At 37.4% G+C, this 17,622-nt stretch overlaps 1 protein-coding gene across 1 annotated transcript; it reads right to left on the reverse strand.

The window, feature by feature from the left end:
- Nucleotides 1–14: 14 nt before the first annotated feature.
- Nucleotides 15–14,336, reverse strand: slc17a7b (solute carrier family 17 member 7b). The gene is made up of 13 exons (XM_056737965.1): nt 14,215–14,336; nt 10,693–10,945; nt 6,253–6,371; nt 6,047–6,161; nt 5,862–5,949; nt 5,651–5,737; nt 5,039–5,181; nt 4,708–4,857; nt 3,974–4,106; nt 3,730–3,840; nt 3,523–3,650; nt 2,381–2,450; nt 15–2,010 (listed from the first exon to the last, which is right to left on the reverse strand). Exons 1-13 carry the CDS (start codon nt 14,274–14,276, stop codon nt 1,760–1,762), a joined length of 1,710 nt encoding a protein of 569 aa, XP_056593943.1. The 5' UTR covers nt 14,277–14,336; the 3' UTR covers nt 15–1,759.
- Between the last annotated feature and the right edge of the window lie 3,286 nt (nt 14,337–17,622).

Genomic DNA, 17,622 nt, shown 5'->3' on the forward strand with positions numbered 1-17,622 from the left:
ACCAGGTGTTTCATTTGATTAAATAACATCTCTTCCTAAAACAGGTTTAATAATTCATAAGATGTTTGTCTGAGAGCAAAATCAGATCTTCACTTGGTTGATATAAAGCAGTGTGTATATTTGAGCGTATATTTAAAATGTTGTACACAAACCCCCCCCAAAAAGTGCCAAGCTGGAATAACTAAAAGCAAAAGAGCAAATCTTCCAAACACCTAATTGGTTGTGGATAAAAAGTCTGATAAACTTTAATGTTGTCACAATGACAAAAAACTACTGCGTAGAAACATCTGATGATTTTCCTCGGTCTATTCTCCTTCAGTCTATATATATATATATATGTGATTTCACATCCAAATACATTGTTGATCTGTTGTTGTTCAGTGAAACAAACATCTGTACTCGGGACAAAATCATATCTTAATACAGATTCTAAACACCATGCCATCGCTGAACGAAGCCTTTCTTGCAAACGTTCAGCACTTGGCATCATTTGTGTCACATTTGATAGACAAGGACATGAAGGCTGAAATTATGTTTTATCACAGAGATGAAAGGAATGTTCTGGGTTCAAGCTTGTTTGACATTATTTGTGGTTATTTGATTCATTCCCAGTAAAGGCCCGCAAAAAAAGTGATTTCAGTAATGTGCTTACTGTACAACCATTATTGATCTTGATATCTATTTTTCACTTTAACATGGATGAAATAAAATGCCTAGAATATCACACCACACCAAAAAAAGAATTATTAGAAATAATTAAGACAATGGAAAAAATTTACAGCCCATACAAAACACCTATAATACAGACTATTTGACTGTAGTTTACTGTACCACATTCTTTAGTTTTTTTTAAATACACACAAATTCTCCACAAAAGCTTTCTGAATAGAAGATAATACGACTATGTGCTTACAGAATAAATATATTTTAAAAAACGAAGCAATAAAAAGAAACCATTGAGTATCTCAATCTTATCCAAACAGTCTCAGGTTATATTTCTATTTGATTGTATTTGTCTAAATTTAAGTTGCATTGAAAATGGACCAATACACGCACACCTCTCAGCATTGGCACGAGATCAATTCCCTAAATTCGATTTTGCATTATATATTTGACTTGTAATAGTAAAAACAAAAACATTTAAACAAGATTTGATCTTTTTCACGCGTAAATGTCACATTTAGGATATTTAAGATTTACAACCAGATACTAAAGACACAACCATTCAAATGTTTAGACACACCATGAGCTTCTCTGGATCCTTAAAACCTTAAAAATGTAAAAGCTTGTGAATGGATTGTGAGAAGTGTTTCGGAGGAAACTTTGACAAAAGGACATTATACTTGATTTGAATTTGTTTGGTTTACATAACTCTTACACATTCATGTGTAATTTCAAAACTTTTATTCACAAATGTGGGCCAGATTTATAACGAATGAGCAGGTGTGTCTAAACTTAAACTGATTGTAAAGATTAGTCGTGGTTTGACTTTTATACGATGGTAAAATGACACATCCAGTCAACAGTGACACACACAAACATTCACACACAAACACACTTCCACATACTCTTGTGCTGAATCTATTGCTGTGATTTCACTATAAGGTTTGATAAAGATTGCATGTTTTTTTGTCGTTCTCTCACCACTGTCAGTTTCTGTAATGGAGGAATATTGGGTCCATTTTTCCACCCAATCCCTCCCTTCAGATTTATTCTTCCAATCCCTCAAAACCAATCCAGTTCTCCTCCATACAAAAAGCTATTTGGATGGTTGGACGTATTCTTCCGTTTTATCCCAATCTGAGACCCAGCTTCCTCCAGCTCCGCCCCCTCCTGTCCCCGCCCCATTGGGGTCCCCTGATTGCATAGTTGCTCCGTAGCCTCCACCCCCAGAGCGATAAAGCTCCTCCGTTTCATCCGCCAGCTCGTCTTCTCCCAATATTCCACATTTCTCCTCGCTCATGTTTTCTGGCTCCGCCCACGGCTGCTTCTCTCCTGATGCAAAAATACCTGGAAGCATCCATGAAATCCTCATATGACAACATTTATATCGATATTTCTACATTTATTTATAAAATTCTTCTAAATAATGTAAGAAAATATCCAGATCATATTTAACCCTTGTATTTTGCTGTTTTATAAATAAGGCTGATTTTAGGGACTTTAAGCAACGTTAAACAAATTACAAACAAAGAGAGAAGCCGTTTTCTTTTACAGATGCTGAATGTTGTGATGTATTTTGTTGTTAAGTATGACCCGGAGATAAAAACAACAAAATATCCAGCAAAATGAACTTAACCTTCATCTACATATTACACATGCAAAATGATGAAGAGATGAATGAGAAGAAATAAGAGAAAGAAACGACAGAAGTATTCACCGTAGAAGATAACTCCACCATAATGAACAAGTGAAGCAATGAGAAACACATACTGCCACTCCTCACGGGTCTACAGAGAAAGACAGGAGGACAATGTATGTGTGTGGAGACTGAATATATCGACAGATATACACGCTTAATGACTGAATGTCACCTGTAGATCAACTATAAACTAACTCCTCTTTTCTGAGTTATTTTTGTTGTGATTTTAAATCACAGTTCACCATAAAAGGCTACGCTTTAAAAATCGCTTTAAAATCCTTAAAGGGACAGTTACCAAAAAATGAAAATTTGTCATCATTTACTCACCATCAAGTTGTTCCGAATCCGAATACATTTCTTGGTTTGGTTGAACACAGAGAAAGATATTTGGAATAATGTTTGTAACCAAACAGTTCTTGGCCACCATAGACTACCATAGTATTCATAGAAGAAATTTATAGAATTGATTGTTCTGTTGAACACAAAAGAAGATATTTTGAAGAATGTAGGAACAGTACTGGGGCACTTTTGACTACCATTGTAATTTTTCCTCTGGTAGTCAATGGTGGCTAAGAACTGTTTGGTTACAAGCATTCTTATAATTATCTTTCTCTGTGTTCATCGGAACACCGAAATTTAAACAGATTTGGAACAACTCAAGGGTGAGTAAATGATGACAGTATTGTTTATTTTTGGGTGAACTGTTTTAAAGCGTATACTGTAAGATGTTTGCTGGAAGAGCATATTTTATTATCTAATGCAAAGACATTCAACCATTTTAAGTGTGACATAAGCGTCCAAATACATTTTGAGCACCACTTGATAAATGTTATTTTGTCATGTACTGTATGTGAAATTTCAGATCATGTATGATTATGATTTATGCAGAGAGTATTAAAGTCATCCGGCAATGAGTAACAGGAGAGTCCAACAGAAAGAGGTAAAAAATGACGCACGCATACATACAGTACATACAGCTCTATGAATGTTTTAAAGAGAGATTAAAGAAAGTCAAGACATGAAAGGTTGTAGAGAGAAGCTGAAACAAATCAGCACCACACATCTTTACACAACAGCGGCTCTGAAACCACACCATCATAACCTGTAAAGCTTTCCGTAACGCTTCCTCTCTCACGGTTGTTTGGGTGATGTATATGTACCTTATTTTTTGTCATGGCACCTACAATCAGAGGGCACACCATACCAGAGAGAGTGCCCACTCCGTTAGAGATACCCATCAGAATACTGGCGTAACGTGGAGCGATATCCAAATGATTCACATTAAACCCTGTCAGTTTGGACGGAAAGTTTCATGACTGTTAAAAATGTCAAACAATAACACAGACGCATTAAACAAACCTCCTTACCTGAGATAGCAAAGCCACTAAACCCCACAGCCAGGACCAGAAATGAGATGGCGACACCTTTAGTGTGAGAGAAGCCCACAACCAGAAGAAACGTGGCTTCTAAACCAAAGCCTAAATATACAAACAGAACAACTATCAGATGCTCAAACTATTGATTTATATAAGCACACACACACACAGTTCCTGATTTATATGAATGCAAACAGTCTCATAAAAACAGCTGAAGATCTGGACACATCATTACCGCCACAGTTCATCATTTTCCTGACATTGGTGGTGGTCATAATGTTGTGACTCCTCAGGTAGTCGGCAAGCTGTCCTCCAATCGGCACGATGATAGTCATCACCAGATGAGGAAGAGCAGAGAGCATACCAACCTAGAGAGAGTAAAGGCCATTGCTCATTGAGCCCGAAATTTGCGAACGTTAAAAAATACATTCGACCTCACGTTGGGTCAATCCCATTTACAGACTGCCTCCGATATTTCCGTCCGTCATAAAAACAATTGGGACTGGGAATGATTATCTGCATTTTCCGCATTCATTTTGACAATTCTGAAACACAAATGAGCGACGATTACGAAAAAGCGCATACAAAAATTTCGGACTGTATCTGGAAAAGACCTTAAGTGTATTACACACACAATCATGGCGACAAAGTAGCTTTTAAAACTGAAAATGAAATTTACAGGAGAATCCTGTTTGAAGCAGGAGATTTAATTCCCTCACTCTTAAAAATACTGGAAAAGAGCTGGAAAAGGGAGTTTCTCGCAGAAGACATTTGCTTTCACGAAAAGAAAAAGCACATGCAAATGTAAGAATCAGTCAAAGGGCCTTAAGAAGAACCATGTCTGAAAAACCTTTTTCCATAATAAAAAAACTTATTTTTGTTCTGTAGTAGAAACATGAGACATTAATGTGATTTTATTCACAATGAAGTTCGTACCATCATCTACTTATATTCTGTATGCTTTCTCACCTTACTGATCTCAAATTTAAAGACCTCTTCAAAATACGCAGGCTGGCTGATGAGAAGCAAGTAGAAGGTCCAGCTCCTGCAGAAATTCGCCACGATGATGGCGTACACGGGCATGGATGTGAAGAAATGACGCCAGGGGGTGTTGAATTTCTGCACGAGAGGAGAAAAGATTCATTCTGCATTGTCTTCCAGTATTACTGTAGATAAGCAAATTCATCTTCATACTGTACAATACAAGTGTATGTGTGTGTGTGTGTGTGTGTGTGTGTGTGTGTGTGTGTGTGTGTGTGTGTGTGTGCGTGCGTGCGTGCATGCGTGCTTGTGTGTTTACCGTCAGTGGATTCATGAGTTGGGCTGATTCACCAATTGCTTCTTCAATATATTTTCTCTCCTCAGGGGTGATGGTGGGGTGAGCTGCCGGACTCTCGTATGACACCAGAACCCAGAACAAGTACCAGCACACCCCAAAAGTACCTACAGAGGGAGGGAGAGAGAGATTCTTTCCTTTGTTCATGTCATGTTAAATTTTCATATTTTATATTTTATATTTGGGTAGTTGACAATTAAATGTGTAAATGTGTCCCTATGGTGTGACAGCAAAAATGTCTAATCTCAAAGACTATTTTATTTTGTAGGCTATAATTAATATTAATGATATCAAATTATATATTATAAACAGTTTTTGTCACACCATAGGACACAACGGTATTTGTCAACTACCTATTAACCTATTTCTTTTTTTTATTTTATTTGAACATTTACCTAGCTTATACCACCATATTGTATATTTCTCGTCATTTCTTGTTTCGTGCACAACGTTTTAGCAATATTTTAGCTGAACACAATAATGCATATCAAGAATTATAATTAAAATATTTGAAATAAAATCAAAGCCACATTATACATAACATACAATGATGTTTAGGAATCCAGTGTTTCTCACCATATACATAGAAGACGGATGACCAGCCTGAATACTGTACGAGAACACCGGCTAAAGGCATCGCGATGACTGCACCTGCGTATGAACCTGATGCCGACGATACATTTCATAAACACGCAATCCTAAGTCTTACCGTAGTTTAATATCTTCAAAGTAACACCAAGTATTTTAATCAAAGATATCAAATGCCAAGCAAAAACAATAACCTCACCACAAAACGCTGTTGTGGCCAATCGGCTTCTTTCTAAAGGTGGAGCCCATTTCGCCCAGATCCCATGGCATGCAGGGTAGGACACACCCTATGTAGGAAGAATGTAGTCATTGATGTATTATTGATTATTATTTCCTACAGCAATAGTAAAACTACTACACGTGTGTAAGGAATCATGTTTTCACCTCCACCAGCCCCTGCAGTATTCTCACTATAATCACACAGCCGAAATGCATCCGGGCCGCTGTGGGAATGAGCATATTCAGCACAGATGTGGCAACAATTGCAAAACCAAATACCCTGAGACACAGAGAGACAAATATTGATTACAAAGGTTTTTTTCTTTCTGTGAGGATTCTGTTTAATGTGCTTCAACCCCTGGACGACTGACCTGTTGGCAGCAAATTTCTGACAAATGAAACCTCCAGGAATCTGAGTAACGATGTATCCCCAAAAAAACGATCCGTGGATCATTCCGACGGTCTCCGGATCCCACGAGAACTGAGCTTTCTGAAACACACCAGGATATTTCATTTTTTTTAATAAAAAACACAATGCAAAAAGTTGAACCTCTGTATTTAACTGAATGGTATGTAATCAAAGGCAGCTTCTATTCCAAATGGTTCGAAAATATATTTTTCAGTGAAATTCTAAGACAGCACTACATTTGCTGTATATGTCATACAGAAGATAATCCCACAATGCATTGCACTTGGTTAAGTGAGAAGTTACATCCAGGATGGCAGATGATTGTATAAATAATTGATTCAATACCAACGGTAAAATTGGTTTCCAAAATGGAAATTTTTATATAATCTGAAAGCTAAACAAAAACGATTTCTTTTGATGTATGAGTTGTTAGAATAGGACAATTTCAGGCTGAGATACATCCGTTTAAAACTCTGGAATCTGAAGTGCAAAAACATTTAAATATTGAGAAAATTGCCTTTGAAGTTGTTATTCAGATGCACTGTGGCAGGCCAACCACTCAAAAAGATAAAGTTTTTATATATTTAAGGTAGGAAATTTACAAAATATCTTCATGGAACATGATCTTTAGTTAATATCTTAATGATATTTGGCATAAAAGAAAAATCAATAATTTTGACCCATACAATGTATTTTTATCTTTTCCTTAAAATGTACCTGTGCTACTTAAGACTGGTTTTGTATCCAGGGTCACATATGGTCTTTTTTATTTATTTAATGTCACCGACAACAAAGAAAAAAGGATTATGCCGCCTTACATACCATTTGGCGTTCTGGTTTTTAAAATAGTGTTACACAAACTAGTGCAATGAAAATAAAAATTCTGTCATCATTTACTCATCCTCTTGTTGTTCCAAACCTGTATACATGTCTTTGTTCGGTTCATCACAGAGCAAGATATTTGGAAGAATGTTAGCAACCGACAATTCTGGGGCATCCTCGACTACCATAGTAGGAAAAATAGGTAGTCAATGAAGCATTTTTTTCAAACCATTGGTGACTAAGCATGATTGCTTTGATTTGAATCCTTGCACTTGCCCTTGGTTTTCACATTAGTGTATATTATTATCGTTACTTATCACTGTCGTTGCTAACTTATCCTGATATCTCAATAACCCTATTCTTGTTATTTATTTAAAGATTCTAAACCAAAAATGTTAGTTAACTTAACACCGTTAGCATAGCATTAGCTTGCTTTCTGTTACACTTGGGAATATCATCTTTCCTCTATTTTGTCTTGTGTGCTGTTTCTCTTTTTAAGCATGTATACTACGATTCTTCAGGCAACCTTGCAAGCAAGCCAGAATTGCTCTTCAAACCCGGTGAGTTATGGCTACTATTCCTATTATTGTTACTTGCACCTCATGTCATATGTTTAGCTTAGCCTTCTCTGTCAGCTGCGAGGGTTTTATATGTGATAAACGCAGGGAAATAGTTAGGCTGACAGAGAAGATCTTAGAATTAGAGTCTCGCATCCAATCTTTATCTGAGGATAGGTAAGAGTGTAAGGAGCGTAGAAACAAAAACTTTGGCTGCGAGCACCGTTAGCGCACACAGCTCGGTTCCGGTTGAAAATCCCCCGCAGCTGGGAAACTTCTTGTCTGTGAGACGGCGTAGTCACAGGACAAACCACACTCAACCATTCGGACTGCAGTCTCGAACAAATTTTCCTCGCTCAGTGACGCATCAACTGAGAAACCTGCTGAGCCAGAGCGCCTGACATCAAGTCACATTTAAATGTGCTGGCTAATGCTAATCGTAAATTCAGTAAGATTGTTATTCACGTCGGCACAAATGATGTTCGACTCCGTCAATCTGAGATCACAAAAGGTAAAATTAAAGAGGTGGGGTGGTGCTTTCCTCCTGTCTAGAAATACGGCACAAAGTCTTAATAATGCTAAAGCTTGACTCACTGGGGCCCAGGTCAGGGAGCAGTCGTCGCAGAATACACAAAATGTACAACATGTAATAATCTATTCTCCCAAACATCATAAAATAGAGACTATGTCTGTCCCCCTGATAAGCAAACTTATCTTAAATAATGTGTAAACCTCTTGAAAGTAATTTAATAAACGTTAAACAATTTAAACATGAACAAAATACAGATAATCAACTGTTACGACTCGGATTGCCAAATATTAGATCTCTCTCTATTAAGCACTTTTTTGTAAACGATATGATAACAGATCATAAAATAGACATGCTCTTTTAGACAAAAACATGGCTAAAACCAGATGATTCTATATCTGTCCCCCAATATTATTATTATAAACATGAGCATCTAAAAGGCAGAGTGGGAGGTGTCACAGCACTTTACAGTAACTCTTTTAGCATTTCCCAGCAGTCTAACTCTAAATAAAACTAATCTGAAGTCATGGTGCTTCATGTATCAACATCTAATACTAAGGACAAATCATTTTTTAAACGTATTCTAGTTATTGTATATAGGCCTCCAGTTATTGTATATAGGCCTTAAAATCTTGCTTATTACCTATAAAGCCCTACATGGCTTAGCCCCTCGGTCCCTAATGGAACTCCTCTTGTATTACAGTCCATCACGTGCATTACACTCTCAGGCGTACTATCAGTTAGTAATACCTAGAATTTCAAAATCAAGTGCAGGTGGTAGATCCTTTTCCAATTTAGTGCCTAAACTTTGGAATATTCTTCCCTGCACTGTCCAGGAGGCAGACACACTCTTTCAGTTTAAATCTAGTCTAAAGACACATCTTTTTAATCTTACATACACTACACTTCCATAATATAAATCCTCTGAGGGTTTAAGCTGCATTAGTTAGATCAACCAGATCCAGAAATATTTCCAATAACATCTGATGTACTTGTTGCATCAAAGAGTGCAGAACAGTACTCTACTCTCAGCTGTCTTGTCTCATTGTTCCCTGGTTACCGCAGCAAGCAGGATGCAGTTCATGCCCAGACCTGATGGCAGTGCAGAGAATGGGTAGCGGCGACCTGACAAGAGCTGAGATGATAGAGCTGGATAAAGAAGGATGAGGCGACTTGACACGTCTTCACTACCAAATTCCAAATGGTTTTAGATTATTTATGTTAATCTGAATGTATAATTTACCTTATTAGTCAATTTATTTTTATTAAGTCTTGTTGCGCAAGCACTGTTGATCTTGTGCAGAGGCAGCAGCTTTTGCCAGAGGGGAACTGGAATCCCCTGGTTGGGCCTGGGTTCTCCTGAGTTTTTTTTTCTCGATTGTAGTTTTGGGTTCCACACCCCGTTTGCTTACTGCTTGTCACTATTTACCTAATTGGTTTTACATAATTGATATTGCATATAGGAATTTATAGTCTGTTTAATATGTATCTGTTTTTCTCTCCTCTTTATCATAAATGTGTGCTTTCACTGTGAGTTTGTGTCTGTGTGTGTCTGTGTGTGCTTGTCTGTGTAAGTGTGTTTGTGTGTGTGCGCGCGCGCGCATGTCTCTGTGTGTTTGTGTGCGTGCTTGTCTGTGTATGTGTGTTAGTACATGTACATATTGTGTGTGTGGAGCTTTGTATGTGGGTATGTCTGTCTTCTGTGCTTTCACCTTTTTCTTGTTTTATCAGGCATATAACATTAATTGTTTTGCTTATAGTCAATATATCTCATGTACAGCTACTTTGTAACAATAAAAATGATAAAAAGCGCTATATAAATAATGTTTAGTTGATGCCCTAGAGCTGTTTGGTGTACCAAACTCCTCAAAATATCTTCTTTTGTGTTCAACGGAACAAAAAAATGATACAATCATTTGTCTTATGGTAGTCAATGATGCTCCAGAATTGTCAGTTGCTAACATTCTTCCAAATATCTTTCTTTATGTTCAACCGAACAAAGACATTATACAGGTTTGGAACAACTAGAGGATGTGTATTTCATGACAGAATTTTCATTTTTGGGGGAGTATGCCTTAAATATCGTTACACAAGCAGGATTCTTCACAATTTAAAATAATGGAAACAAAAGTTGGCTGGAAATTGAAACTTTAATCTTGGTACTCAAGGAACTGGAGAAAAACTGGCTTCTACACCAGTGTCTTAAAAAGCAAAAACACAATTTTAAAACCTGTCTGTGCCACAAGACAACCCCACCAAATCACCAAAACCTTCCCTAATTAGAGGCTAGAACCATACAACTCTTTACTGTACTGCATAATGATGTCGAGACGTTATAATAATAATACATTTATTTTGTATAGCGCAATTAATTGCTTTCCCTTAAGCGCTTCACAGTAGATATCACATCAGGTAAAAAAACACTATTTGTAAATAATACTTTGTTCATTAAACAAAAAAAAATAGTTTAGAATGAACACACACTTGTACTTACCACAATGTATGGTTTGCCATCTCTGTAGACAGTGTGATTATTGACCATGCTAACAATGGCCACACCAAGGTTACAACGGATTCCAAATGAGATGCAGAAGCCGAGGCCTGACAGAATGGCGATGATGTATCGTCGTGGAAGTCCAAAGCACGTGCAGTCCACCACAGGAAGATCTTTCTCCTCCTGAAGCTCCGGACGACCTTCTGCAGACAACTCGATGGTCTCTCCATTCTCCTGACGCTTCTCTAAAACCCTGAGAAATGAATCAAACCTTCATAACTGACACATCAGCCACAAAAAACATGGTATCAAATACGCCACTTTCAGAACCAAAGTGCAAAGAATTGTGCCGAGTTCAGAACCAGCTGCCAAATGAAAATAAACATCAAACATGAGATCAATCTCATCAAAGTTGATACTTACATGACACAAAACTGAAGTTTTTTTATTAATTGTTAATCTAAAATGTATTTGATATATAATGTGACCATGAACTGTTTTTTGTGATACTTCTTGCGGTCTTTCAGCCACAATTACTTCAATCAAAATTGTTCTTTCTTAACTTCAATATTAATAACCCACCACAATACAGAATATGTTTGTGTCACAAAAAACATTGCTGTATATGCGACTTGCCAAATATGTTAAGAATGGCTTAATCATATGAAAGGAGTTTAGCACGATGTGTAAATTTCTGAATAAAGCAGACATCATTCTCTGTTAAGTACAGACAGTGCAACACGCTCTTACTGTCGGAGTACAGCTGTACTTCAGCTCTGATTAAATAATAATGTTCCTCTGCGCCTGAATTATTGATCAAACCTTCTATTTTCGTCTTTTTCTGCTCTCTTCCCCTCCCCCATCATCCATCCATTCCTCTCTTCTCCTAAATCGCTTCAGATCCCCAGTGATCATATTTCTGACCATCCCATCTGGAGAGAGTGTATATTCCCTCATAGTGTGTGTGTGTGTGAAGATGCTTTGACATTGAAATGTTATAACATTAAATGATAACGCAATAACATTTATCATTGTGCTGTATCAAATTATGAAAACTGGTTGGTTTGGTTTTAAGTGGTTTGGTGCACTTAAAACAGATTCAGTTATCATTAGAGAATAAACAAAAGGGAGAGCCCAATGCAAAGTGACGATGTGTGTTTGGTCTCAGAGGTCTTGAAGACTTATAGAAAAAAAGATTGTTAATGCTGTCAACTGATCTTCTGCTTATATTGTTTTTGTTTTGTGCATATCAAATCACATCACATCCACAACACAAACTGGCAAGCTTTTTATTCTATCACACAGAACTTCTCAAATTTATCCATGAAGTCTCTAAATTTAACATATATTACACACCACAACGTCACATAGACAAAAAAGGCAAAGATGTCTTAAACAGCGGTAGTTTGAGGAGTTTAAGCAGCTTCAGGTTCTAGTAAACACGCTATTGTAGACAGATTATCCTCTACTAATCCAAGTGAAACACAAGAGTAAATGTTCATTTAGCCCACTGTCCATTCACTGATGGCAAACACCAGATCATTTATTTTAATTGTGAGATTGTTCCAGATTTAGCCATGAACACCTCTGAATTGAACTCATAACAAACTAATAAATGGTATTGCAAACTAACGAGATAATTTATATCTCTCACGTGTGAAAACTCAGACCTTCTATGAAAGAAGTTATTTTGAAGAATGTTGACAACCAAACAACACTGAACCCCATTGACTTCCACTGGCTGAAATAGTATTTCTCAAAATATCTCTTTTTCTGTTCCTCTCTTGCAGGTTTTGAACGACATGAGAGTGAATGAATGATGACAGAATTTAGATTCTTCTTCGAACGATCCCTTAAACACGCCCGATTATGATGAAACAACACGGTTAGAGAGTTCAGGGAGGTAATAATTTAATGATGCTCAAGAGTGCAGTCCGGTTATAGCAAGCATGACGTGTAGAACTGTGATTGGGCTTTCCAGGAAAGAGGAAGACAGAGACAGAAAACATGATACAGCGGGTGAGCGAGCAAGAGAAAGAGAGAGAGAGGATTTGAACAGGACCAGGTTGGTTGGAGATTTATTTCAGGAATAGATTTACAAGTTAAAGACCTTTCAAAATACAACAAACAAACAGAAAAATTAAAAAGAAGGAAAGAGAGAGATTGTGTGTTTTTCTTGAAAAATCAGTTAAATGTTGCGAGCTGATTTTATCCTTTCAGTATGAACACGAACCAATCAACCTCTAAACACAATTTAATTCATTTATTTACACAAACCGTTAGAGATATAAAGAAAACCTGTTACGTAATTCTTACTTATCCTCTAGTTTGTAAAAAAAACGAATTATTGCTGGGGCAAATAATGAATTATTATACAAATATTGCTGGAGCTGTTCCATGAAGTATCATACTGAATTTTAATAATACCTAATGATGAATTCATAACACTAAAAACTAGTTATATACTATTATATATTTATATTTGACATTTTAGATGTACCCTTCTACAAAGTAACAATGAAAACAAGCAGTTTAGACATAGCAGTGTCTTTTAGTCAAAGATCTCAAATTTCTTAACACAATTCAGAAGAAACCCTTTTCCAGTACATGACAAACATACAACTGCCAGTAGGGCTGCACAATTTTTTGCAAAGCCCACAGACAAACATGAAGGGTGACCAATAGTGACTATTTATAATAAAAAAATCCAACACAGAGTAGCAAAGTTTCATTCCGAAGGTCACAAAATGTTGTTTAGTGTTAAAATGTTTGATTGTGTGCTGTGAAATATGGTGTTGATGAAGTTCAAGGGCAGCAGATTATAACATTTCCATAGGCTGTAAAGTATAGGCCTTATAAACATGCTAAAGAGAAATCAAATCCAATTTAAGACAAAATAACCGTGTTTATTAACCGTGATTATAAATGTGAGCGAAATAATCGTGATTATTATTTTACACAGGATCGTGCATCCCTACCTGCCAGAGTGTTAATAATAAGAGTAATGCTTACAGCTGTGTTTTCAAACATTAAGCATACGCTTCATCTCAATAATAAAGCCATGATGCAGAACGGAAGTGGTCACCTGACAGGTGAATCGTGACGTCAAAAACCGGACAAGTGCCGCTATAAATAGTCCAGTCGAGTTAATCTGGTCATCCCGAACACACAAACTACACAAGCACTAAAAATAATCAATAAAATCAGCTTGTCTTTAATGCATCTTCCTACATTCTCGTTTCATCAGATTTGCAGCAATCATCAGTTCCTGCCCATCCTTCATGTAGAACTAATTCAACCAGCTTCTATATAAACACACATTATACACCGTCACGTTTATAAATATGAGTTCTTGTCATTGCTTTAATCGCCATTAAACTTCATTAAGCTCTTTTAAAGCTCTAGCAGTGTTGAAGGATGCATCGCTGTCATACAACACCATGTGCTCAAAATAGCAAGATCTCAAGCAACTTTGACATTTTCGTTGCAGTTTCGTGTAGTTAAATAAAGTTGAACTCTTACCGGTTTATTCTTCCGAGAGTCTTCGCCACCGCAGCTTTAAATCGCTCTGGTCGGACCTCCATTCTCCACAACTCCACACCGGCACAACACTGCGCGCTCCCGTACACCTGCGCGGGCACGAGGTGCAGCCACCCCCACCCACACTCACACAAACACTAATTCTCTCCGTCACACTTACTTAAACACACATTTGGACTTTCATAGAACAATAAAAACTAAGAATCAGGAATAAGAAAAATGCAGAAATGACATTCTTTTTTTTGGAAAAACACAAAATGCCAAGTAATATAGTCCAAAGCGAGTTTATTCGATTTGATATGACAGATTTATATCATTTGTAGAGATGTTATAACAGGTTGAAAAGAGTTTTAGAGAGAAACGGTGACTGTTCTGAGGTCAGGTGTGTGTGTTCTTCGTGTGTCACTGTCCGAGGTGCTGAAATGAGATTACACTAAATCTGCAGGAGAGGAGATCCCAGCGTGCTCACTACACACAAATCCCCTGTGTGTGTGCGTGTGCGTGCGTGCGTGCGTGCATGAAAAGGCTAGGGGTCAAGCCCCGATCCCTAACCCTTCATACACACCTCACATTAGCTCTAATTTGAATCCACTTTGCAAATGAGAGATGTAGTGTTTAAACTCAATCATTCTCAACAAAAGTATCAGATATTTTTTCTTAGTAAAATCATATCAATCACAAATTTACTATGTTCATAGCACTATAATCATAGTTGTATTATTATATTTGTACTTAAACTGGACATCCCTTTAGGAGAAAAAAACATGGTTTTATTATAGTAAAATTGCAATTGTATACTTAAAGTTTATGGAGTCATAAGAGGTATTATCAACACACTACAAGTAAAAAAACTGGTCTGCTGATTAGCTTGGATTTAAAATCGATGGTTACAAAAAACAGACATGCAAAGACAGTAAAATAGAATAAGACTCTTCTCACACATTCATAAGACACGTTGATGTTGCATACGGCTGTGAATCAAACCCACATCGCACACAAACACACACACACACACACACACACACACACATACAGACAGAAACTGAGATGATCTCACAGGAAGCTCTTCTCCAGGTCTTGGGCCGAGATGGTTCTCAGGGGAGGAGGTCTGGACAGAGAGAGCGAGTGAAATGGAGAAGCTCTCTGAGGAGGTGACAGAGGAGGAGGCAGGGTAATTATTGAAGGAGTGTCAGAGAGAGAGCCGTAGCTTCCTCCTCCTCCCTTCTCCATCCTCTGCTGCATCCATCCGTCCGTCACATAGCCAGAAAACACAGAGGACGAGGAGCTGCTGAGATCAAGAGCGATATCTGACAAAAAGGAGCAACATTACTTCATTCTCATGTGTGATTGCAGAATCCACACACAAATGAAAGTCACGTGTTCACAATTCTTAAACTGTCATTTCTTTCTCCTGTGGAACACAAAAGCATACATTTTGATCCAACATCAGATGAACAGGTCTGTCATATAGAATCTCACTTCAGTCTGATTTCTGAATGAGTCAATCGAACCGGTTTTGTGAACAGATTTATCGAAAACAGCAGTCTCATAAAAGAGAGCTCCTATTTCACACACAAAGAAAGTCACGTGGGTTTGGAAAACGTTGCCAGAATAAAAAAATTCATTTAAAATATTTAGATTAATATATAGATCCACTTTCTCCTAAAACTTAGCCAAGTTATTTGCTTTGCAGTTTGCACCTTAATTCCAGATTCATTAAAGAAAGTGTGTGTCCGTCGTGGGTGTGTGCGTACCTGACTCGTGTAGCTGTGTGTGTGCGTAAATGTTTTTTGTGTAGAACTTGTTGTAGATGCAGTAAATCACAGCCATGAGGGTCAGGGTCCCTGCCGCAGCCGCGATGAACACACCCAGCTTGTTGTTGTCCTTAGACAAATGAACATCTGTCACAATAAAACACATCAAAATATGAAAATATAATATAAACAGCCCAAAATATAACTGAAGGAAAAGGTAATACATTTCAGATGAATGTATGAGTGACACTTACAGGTTTGTTTTACTGTGACATGACCGTGTTCTGAGGTCAGTTTGGTGTCCTCTGCTGGGTCAGTGTTGATGGGATTCTGACCCGAACACACGCTCACACACACCGCCAACAGAATGCACTTAAGCATACTGCAAACAGACATTTATATCCCTACTAAACGTACTGTAATAACTAATCCATTACGGAGCAGATAGACATACAATGATGGAGCACAGTTGAGAAAAGATTTGTCTGCCCTCAAGTGGCCATGAAGTGAACCATATCACTCTTTACATCATCCCATGAATAATTTATGCTTAAACAAAGTGTACAAACATTTTATGAACTATATATGCATTCTCTTAAGTTAAATATGAAATGAACAACGTAACACTACTCTGGAATACTTCATTCTAATGTCAAACGGGCGTAAGCTCTTAAATGTGGTCAAATTGGATATAATAGGGCCCCATTATCAGTTAAATGGTCAAAAGGGAGTCATTTATCTAAATTCAACTTCAGCAAAATATTGTGGTTTTGAAGTTGAATATATTGACACGATTCTTTCACCAGATGAAACAAAACACAAAGACCAGATCTGGACCACAGGCCAACACCATTTCAACAGTTTGTATGTAGTTGTTTTCGTGCATTTTTTGATTTCTGAATTACTAAATTAAAAAGGACATACATGGTACACTACAAGATTGAAACCCATCCAACCTGAACTACATAAATACTTGGGATATAAGATTGCTACGCAAATTATACATCACTGACATATTCTTTATCACGTACCTTCAGCTGGGTTTCTTCTGTAAGTCTCGCTCTCCTGTGGATTGTGTCCTTCGGTTCAGTTGAGCATCACTTTGTTTGTGGATTCTCTCTTTCCAGGGTGGAGCTTCACACCATGACAACCAAAGTCTCAGGACCATTGGGAACACACACATGCAATGTTTAGTGTCTTCCATCCATCTCTCTCAAATCTGAGAACAGCTCTACACGCAGTATGAACTACATAAAATCAACTTAATTGTAAAAAGTTTAATTAGCAAAACGTCATTCTAAGAATTTTGACAAACTACCTCCGGCGGCCAAGGTGCGAGTTCTGACGTCAGGAAATCGTGTTTATCGGGAAATCATGCATTTCACGCACAAATCCGGCGTTTGTATATTAACAGAAGCCTTTGTGGTTTGCAATCTTTTCGTTTCGTTTTTTAATGTTTTTCACTGTAAACCAGGGCTTGTCGATTAACTGCCAATCATCTGTACCGGCCCGCCTTAACATTTCAAATAAGTGGACAGACATTAAGAATGGTGCGCTTTAAGAAATGCACATCCTGAGACCCCATGCCTTCCCTTGAGAAAATGTACTATGGTTTAATTATGGTCAAAATTGAAAA

This window comes from Triplophysa dalaica, chromosome 23 (genome assembly GCF_015846415.1).
Source record: "Triplophysa dalaica isolate WHDGS20190420 chromosome 23, ASM1584641v1, whole genome shotgun sequence".
Lineage (NCBI taxonomy): Eukaryota > Metazoa > Chordata > Actinopteri > Cypriniformes > Nemacheilidae > Triplophysa > Triplophysa dalaica.